The sequence below is a fragment of the Xiphias gladius genome, chromosome 15 (genome assembly GCF_016859285.1).
Source record: "Xiphias gladius isolate SHS-SW01 ecotype Sanya breed wild chromosome 15, ASM1685928v1, whole genome shotgun sequence".
Taxonomy (NCBI): Eukaryota; Metazoa; Chordata; class Actinopteri; order Istiophoriformes; family Xiphiidae; genus Xiphias; species Xiphias gladius.
The window spans coordinates 8,337,023-8,345,499 of NC_053414.1; the positions used below are offsets into that span (position 1 = coordinate 8,337,023).

The 8,477-nt window shown below is 44.3% G+C and overlaps 1 protein-coding gene across 1 annotated transcript; it reads right to left on the reverse strand.

Moving 5' to 3' along the window:
- Positions 1-1,519: 1,519 nt before the first annotated feature.
- Positions 1,520-8,255, reverse strand: LOC120800426 (neuropeptide Y receptor type 2-like). The gene is made up of 4 exons (XM_040146528.1): positions 8,103-8,255; positions 7,360-7,991; positions 5,762-6,190; positions 1,520-1,628 (listed from the first exon to the last, which is right to left on the reverse strand). The coding sequence occupies exons 1-4, from the start codon at positions 8,253-8,255 to the stop codon at positions 1,520-1,522; spliced, it is 1,323 nt and encodes a 440-aa protein (XP_040002462.1).
- Positions 8,256-8,477: the final 222 nt, after the last annotated feature.

The following is an 8,477-nucleotide window of genomic DNA, read 5'->3' on the forward strand; positions in this document are numbered from 1 at the left end:
TGAAATTGTGTGTGTGTGTGTGTGTGTGTGTGTGTGTGTGTGTGTGTGTGTGTGTGCGTGTGCGTGTTTGTGTGATTGTGTGCGCACACGTGCATTCATATCCTTGTAAGTGCTTCAAAAACCAGATGACAATTCACAAACACGGATGTCTGCTGTAAACTCATGTCCCCGCATGTTAGACATTACGTGCAGCTGGAAACCGGTAGGCTGAAAATTTCATCAAACAGGCATTTTATCTAATAGTAAAATACATATATTTTGAGGATTATATGGCAAATATGCAATGAAGATTATACGAAGGGAGGGTGTACTAGAGACAGGTATTATTTGATACTGAAGGGAGTGCATGAGTGTGTGAGAGCTAAGTGATATTACAAAGACAAGTATCAGTATTTTTCACCCAGTACCTCAGTATCAATAATGTAATTCAATGGTCCTTGTCATAGATTCCCCAAGTTTCTTAACTCTAATGAACACCATTCCTTCAAAAGATAATCCCTCATGTTGGTGTTTTGATGATTGTGGTGCGAGACACGACGGTCCAAAATCTCACATAGTGGCTCAATTGGGTTGAGATCTGGTGACTGCGAAAACCACAGCATATGAACCCATAACTTTCATACTCATCAAACCATTCAGTGACTCCCAACGCCCTCTGGAGGAGGACACTGTCATCCAAGAAGAGTCCACTCTCATCAGCATAGGAACATTTAATTGTAATATCGAAATTATCATTCATAAAACTTTGTATTGATGGGTAGAGTGTACCCAAACCATGCAAGAAAGCAGGCATGTAAGCCCGTTCTGTTCCCATGGTGTACTCCGCACAATGACTGTCCTTCATTGTCCTCCTGGTCGCACTTCCGACTGACAGTCTGTGTTGGCTTCTTTTAATCATGACCGCAATCGTTTCCTAACCTTAACCAAATTAATACTAATATAATAATGACAACAAAGGTCAAAGAAGAAATTTTAATCCTAACCACAATTTCTTTTCCTAAACGTAAATTGTTATTGCAACTCACATCTTTATCGCTTCCTAAATTTAACCAAGCGGATTTTCTGCCTAAACCTAACCAAACCTTAACTGTAGCTTAGTCAGATCAGAAAACAGTTTCACTTTTGCAACTACTGTCTGTAATGGTTTCGGAAGGTACAGGGAAATAATATGATACTGCTGAATCAAGCGACCCTTGTAAAGTATGTGTCAGTCTGGAAGGAAATTGCAAACAACATATTTCGTCATTTAATCTGGAGGATTTGTTGGTATAACATTGACTCACCCACCTGTCAAGAAAATGGTGAAGGATGACTCATCTGACCATATTCATTTTTATCCTTGTGGCTGAAGCTCCTCCCTTTCTGCCCTAAATATAAACCAGCTTTCTGTTTACTTACATCTCCTATCTAAACCTTGATCTAAAATCAGCTTTAATTGGGCCTGCTTGGGATTTTTATAACTGTCCAGAGCGTGATAATTGTATGTCCACTCATTTATTCAGCCTTTCCCTTTAATTTGTCACCCGTCTGTATGCTGATAATGATATTTCTGGGTGTGACTACAGCCGTAGCAGTCTCGAGACCCGGGGTGCGTATTTTTAAATGTGAGAAAAGAAGAAGACTGCAAGCTAGCAAGCAGGGATGTAATCGTTTTATGAGGCCTAAAATATACAGACAGCACCTTTTTCTTGAGAAATGGTAAATGTTAACAGAACTTCGTTTAGAGGTAAAGTCCACAGGGTACATTTGACCCGTGAGAAAACCTCACCTGAAACTTAATAATGTAGTTGTAGTTCCCAAATCATTGCCCAAATGTAAGCCTGAACTTCACCCAAACCTTAAACAAAGTGGTTTCATCTTCTGAAATCTGTAATCTTTCTACATGGTGAACAAGTAAAATTAGAATATCCATCTTGTTCTGCAGTCACGTGTACCTCATTTAATAAAGGAATGAGAGATACTCATAACTAAATTCAAATCCCATTAAGATTTACAAAAGCCTGCGGGAACAAGAGAAGATTGGACAAAGGTTTTGAGAAATGTTCAGAACCCTTTTATCTGTCAAGCCTCCCAGCCCTTTTTATGTCCCTGTTAGCTACAGACAAAGTTCTTCCAAGAACAGCTGTGGCGCAGGTTCTTTTAAAATAAGTGTAAATCCTGGGACGTTTCAGACGCAGTTACAGGTGACCACAGACACACCGGTTTGCTCTTTTAATGGAACACCAAATGCACATAATTTAGTACACGCATCCTCCATTAACACAGCGCTAAACTGAGAAAGAGAGAGGGAGGTAGATGAAAGTAAAGAGAGAAGGAGAGATGAAAGACACAGTCACGGCATAATGGCATTGAAATTTTCCAAGGTACAAAGCAACCTTATCCAATGGCATAAATAGGACAGTTTCAACACAGTTTGATGCTTTGAGTGCTGCTCCACTTCACTTTTGCAGCCTGGACAGGAGTGTGATTAGCTGCCTGATGTCACAGCAGTTCATGATATTCACCACCTTTGTCTTGCACACAACTGGAAGCAGCCTGAGGGAAGATTAGATTTTGTTGTCTGCATGCATGCATCTGTGTACGTGCGAGTGTGTGTCTGTGTGTGTTTTAATTCATTAACCTTTAAAGCTATTTCAGCATCCTGTTTCAGTCCTTTACTCAACAAGGCATGTGCTGGTTAAACAGGCCAAAACTCTCCTGTTATCAAATAACCAAAAATGATACAATCTTGTATTCCTATATTCAATCAGTGTGATATCTGCAATAAAGGAAATCTTCTAAAGGGTCAGTTCACCCAAATTGAAAACAAACACAGTATTTCCCCACTTACTTTTAGTGATATCTAGACATAAACAGAGAGACACTTTTGGTTAATATGTCTAGGTTTTGAGATGTTTGTCTCTGAGATGTCTGCCACTCCAATATACTTGAGGTAAAAGGAATTTCATTTTTATCTTCACTTAAACTACCTTCAATTGAAAGAACAGCCCCTAATAAAACTGTGGATCCAGATCTGTGATTGGTTTACCAGTTAAAATCACTCTGGTGTTGCACTCATTAGTCTCTTTTATACAGCCTGTTCAAGGCAGGAACGTGGCACCTTTATTCCACCTCACCGTTCTCCATAAAAAGGTACCAACAGTGTTTTTTCCGGCAATAAGCCGGCAGCGGAGGTTGCCACAGAGCTGGATCAACGTCTGCGTAAAAGGGAGAGCCGGAATGGCTGGACAGACGCAGACACTGCTGTGTTACATATAACGCCTCTGGCGCATTAATGCGTAATTTTTTTGGTTCGGCATAAACAAGCAGAGGCAGCATAATGACAGATCATCTTAACAGCAATATAGATCTCTGTTTAAAAGATATTGACAGTTATTTCAACGGTTGGGAACACCTGAGCCAATCAGAGATTTGTAAGGGGATGAACAATGTGAAACGTGTAGATAAAATTGGGGCAGCTGACTTGCAGACACAACTTTTCAAAGGTACCCTATGGTGTTTTTGACCACCGACAGTAGAGCAATGTTTTTATAAGTGTGTCCCCGTTTTGTTTGTTTCTGCCAATGGTTTAACACTATTCCACTGATCTAGGTGGCAATTACGCACCAAAAAAAGCAGAAATGGCCCAGCAAAACATGGAAAGGAAGAAGACTGATAGCAAGTAAACATAGATGTAAACAATGCAGGACTCAAAATTTTCAAAACAATCAGCTGAGGAGATGTCTTGTGTGTAAGCAAATGCATGCAGCACGTCCTTTACGCTTCAAGAACACACTCAGTATGCTTTGGTGGTCTAATACTAAATGTAAACATGACTTTGTTTGAAAGAAAACTCCACAGGGCACCTTTAAGTGGCATACATTTCTTCAATTTGTATGAAAGGACACTGCTCCGCTGTTGACTGTAAATGATGTTGGCAGGATGTCTATGTCTTTCACTACTGATTGGATAGGGCAAAATACCCCCCCATCCCCTACCACCACCACCACCACTACCAAAGACAAAACAGCTAACATGAACACAGTGTCGGACTGAGGTGAAGTGAGGGGAAAATCAAATGACAACTCATTTAGTCAGCCCGTCAGGCTAGGACACCTATTCTAGAAAGACACGGGGCAGTTGTTAAATTTTAAATTCAGTTATTAAATCCTGTGAGCACCACAGACATTTCATTCACCAAATTACATACTGGGGGAGGCATCAGCAAAGTCAGAGACAGAAAACCTTTAATACCTAGGAAAACTGAACCAAACAAATCCCCAGGGTTAGAAACCACTTAAGGTCTGAGTGTTTTTTTGTTTGTTTTGTGTTATTTGGGTGAACAGACTCTTAAAATTTCCTCGGAATGAAGAAACCCTGCTTGTCTTGGGCTTAGTTCCGAGAATCTGGTCTTGCTTAAAAATCACATTAACCTGAAAAGTTGCAGCTAATATGTGCAAATTAAACTGTTGACTGTGGTCTGAGGTTTTCATTTTCCGCTTCATATACGATATATTTCCTATTCTATGCAAATCATCTGTATGATTGCACACATGTACGACTGGTAATACATATCTTCTTTCACAGACTGCAGACACTCATGTTGACATTAACATTTGAAGATCTTTACACAGACACTGAATTGTGGCAAAGGGGCTTTAGCTTTTCTGTGAGCAACAACTACAATCAAAACCATTGGCAAAGCAGTAAGATATGAAGAAAGGAAACAAAAAACTCATCACACTTTATGTCCTGCTGGATTATTGTCTGAAGCAGATGTAAGACACAACTGCGACTAGCAGCTGTATCGCTTATGATATGACTTCCATGTAACGGTGCACTGCTGCAATCCATCCTTCTTACTGATAATTGGCATTTTAGCACAGGGCTTAATAACACTGCAACTCTTCTCCTGCTGGGTTTACTCCATCACTGCTCACTCTACCTGCCTTCAAAAAACCTGAACTCATTGGTGCGAACACTGGTCTTGGATCCCCTGTGCTTAGATGATACAGAGAGACTACTACACGCAGAAGGAAGGAGGGTGTAGACCAAGTCAGTTTTGTCCTCAAGAAAACAATGGCTTTTGCAAGGAATTTACCCAAATTGTCACCTGCAAACTTTGAATACGGAGCTGTGGGTGGTTTGGCTGCCTTCAGGACAAAAGCAAAAAGAAAAATTCCTCCCTGCTGATACATCAGATAATCTGCAGTTTCATAGGGTAGTCAGTTCGGTTGTTTCTTCCTCCCTGTCTCCTACCAGAGAGTAGGTTTGTGCTTTTTTGCTTCTTTGCTGCCCAGTGGAACACAGAGCGTCTCTGCCAATGGTAACGGCATCTTTCTTATCAGCTGACAAACCACATATTCCCTCCCCTGAATGCCTCCTCAAAGGCAGCACATCTATTTCCACAGACTCACTTCTTAAAGGTAATGATCCAGCGTTCTCAATCACAGAGTGTCTTCTTGTGGGCAAGAGGTCTGCTCTTTGTATGGACTGCTGGTGTGTGTGGAGCTGGGAGGGGAACAAAGAGCTGTCACACACACTGGGACTGAACCGACACCAGTCTGAGATACTGTGGTCGGATCCTGCTCGGCTGTCTGAACTGTCTCTGACCCTCTGCCCCAGTCCCTGGCCTCGAGCCAAGCTCAGCAGCCTGGGGATTGTAACCATGGATGCAGATGCTGCCACAGCAGCAGCAGCAATATGGTGGCCCTTAGCAGCAGTCACTCTGGTGTCTGTAATCACTGCAGCAGGAGACGCCACTGCAGCTGAGCCGGAGAACGAGGAGGAGCTGAAGACAGCGGCGACTTTCTGGTAGTATCGCGTCCGTATCACCTTTGCTGAGCGATACAGGTCGCCTATGAAACAGTAACAGATGGGGTTAAGGCTGGAGTTCGTCAGGCCCAGCCACTGGGCAAACGGTCGCGTCTGCAGCAGCCAAGATGGTGGCCTTTGCTCACAGTCGATCCAAAGGTCGGCCAAGTACAGCGGCAACCAGGAAACTGCAAACAGCAGCACCAGACACACCACCATCTTTGCGATCTTCTGGCGAGTCTTGAGGCGCGAGGTGTGCAGAGCCTGGCTGCGAGGATCGAGATCGGCGAAAGTAGATTTTTTCCCTCCCCAAAGCCGCCTCCCAGTGAGGAAGCCTATGGTGAGGTTAAAGGTCACGGGCAGGCAGTACAGCATCAGAAATAGTAGCACATTGTATCTGTAGAAGAGAAGGGCAATATTAAGATCGAGATACTGATTACTTTCCTTTCCAGAGGGATAAATACCCATGGAATCTGTAAGGTTTTTAGCTAAAATATCTCCATTTAAAAATGCCTGGTGAGTCAAGGGTATTTTTATTACAACAACAACAACATGCTCCATTTAAAGTTATGGATGTTGCATAAGTATAGTTATCAGGAACACAATGGGCTCTTCTCAAGGCTATTCAATCTGCTCTTGTTTTCATAAACGAGATACAAGGATCGCTGTGACAATATTATAACCAGCAGCACTGTCTCTGAACTCCCAAGAGAACTAGGCTGGCGGCTATCTGTAGATAATCAACACTATTTCCAACACTTTGCAGCGCACAGTTGCAAAGTGATTCACAGACAACGAAGCCATACCGGTATAACAGCTAAAAAGGTAAAAGTACAGACTGTACACAGCAGAGGATCCTGAGCCACCTGACAACTTGTGATTAAGGAAAACAAGATAGGGATTTTAAAAAAAGAAACGAAAACCTGTCTCTGACCCTGTTTTTAATGTAGATCCTCAAGCACAGCATTTAAAAACCTCACAGGTTTCGAGTGGCCACTACATCCCCATATGAGCCAAACTGGAAGAGGGAGCTGGGACAATTGATCGCAAGCTTGCTTTACATCGCTTCATGTCATCTTTTACAAGTTGCTCTAAAACGCAATGCAAAGACTACAGATGACAACCAGCTGACAGCCAACCTGCATGTAAGTTCAACTAGCACGGTAAAGTTTAACTTAGCTCAGTTCTGGTGTCTGTGGTCTTTTTTCTCGTGGGGGGGGGCAGAAAAGGAGAAGAAGCTTTGAATGGGTGAAATCATCGCTTGGCTTGGCTGAACAGCCAATCTGGGAGTTCGCTGTCACTGACAGCCTCCTCCAATTCAACATGCTCAGTGGGTCGCTAAGAGCCGGCAACCACCAAAAAAGCTGGACAACAGAAAAACTCAAAGCGACGGAAGTCCATACTCAAACACCACCCATGAGCACTCAAGGCTGACTCAGCCTGGTGTGTCAGGACCCTGAAGCCCCATTTCCGAGGTTGATGATCATTCATTAATCTGAATCCTGCAATACAGACGAGGTCGTGCACATACGCCGTATATATTCTATAGTCTGGCGGAGCACCTACCCCTGTTTAAGGCGATGCTGAGGCCATTCCTCCTGACAGACCAAGATGGCGAAAGTCCCAAAGCTGATCTCCCGCCTCCGGTTCATCACTGCAATAGGAGCGCACATGATCGAGGACACCGTCCACACCACGGCGACAGTTGCCAAGATTCGCCGGCGGGTAAACATGGAGCGAGCTTGCAGAGGTGATTGAACACTGTAGTAGCGATTCACACTGATAACCGTCAGTGTTAACACGCTGGCGGAGACTGAGACGGCCTGCGTGAAGGGCACGGCTCGACAGAGGAGGTCACCGTAAACCCAGGCCATGTAGATCTGGCTCCCCAGAGTGATGGGCATGCAGACACACACCACGGCCAGGTCACACACCGCCAGGTTCACCAGTAGACTGCGCGTGGCACTGACACTGGCCAGCCGCCGGCTGCGCCTGTTGGTGAGGACACGCAGGGACATTAAATTCCCAATGAATCCCAGAATGAAGGATAGGCAGTACATGATGGTCAGAGCAATGGTGCTGGGCTCCTGGAGGGTCCACAGCAGCATGCTCTCCAGATCGGCCAAGTCATTAGAGGAAAAGTTGGACAGAGACAAAGGAAAGGAGGAGGAGGAGGGTTGGTAGACAAAAGCGGATGTCTGTCGAAAGGATAACGAGGAGGTGGTGGAGAGGAGAGGGGAGGGAAAGAGGGAGGAGTATGGAATGAGGGAGGAGGGAAGCAGAGAGGGCAGAGGTTGACGGAGGGAGGCAGTGGGGGAGCTGAAGGTGGAGGACAGCATTAGAGAGCTGTGGAAGCTGTAGGTGTGGTTGAGTCTCTCCTGAGAGCCTTCATACTGCAGCAGTGGAGAGAAGCTGGGCTGGACTGAGCTCCAAAGCAACGGCTGGCCCTTGGACAGATCCATGCTGCTTCCTTGTGGGAACAAACGCACCACAGGAGAGGCAGGAGAGGGGCATGGAAATCTCTCGACTGCAAGGCTTACTGTACGGCTTTCCCTTGGTCCTCATTAAAATCCATTCAGGGACACAGCTAAGAAAAGGCAAAACACCAAAATCAGGGGCCAAAAAGGTGTGAAATCCTTACCAAAAACATCGAATCAGGTTCTGCGTTTCGGTCTTGTGCTCTG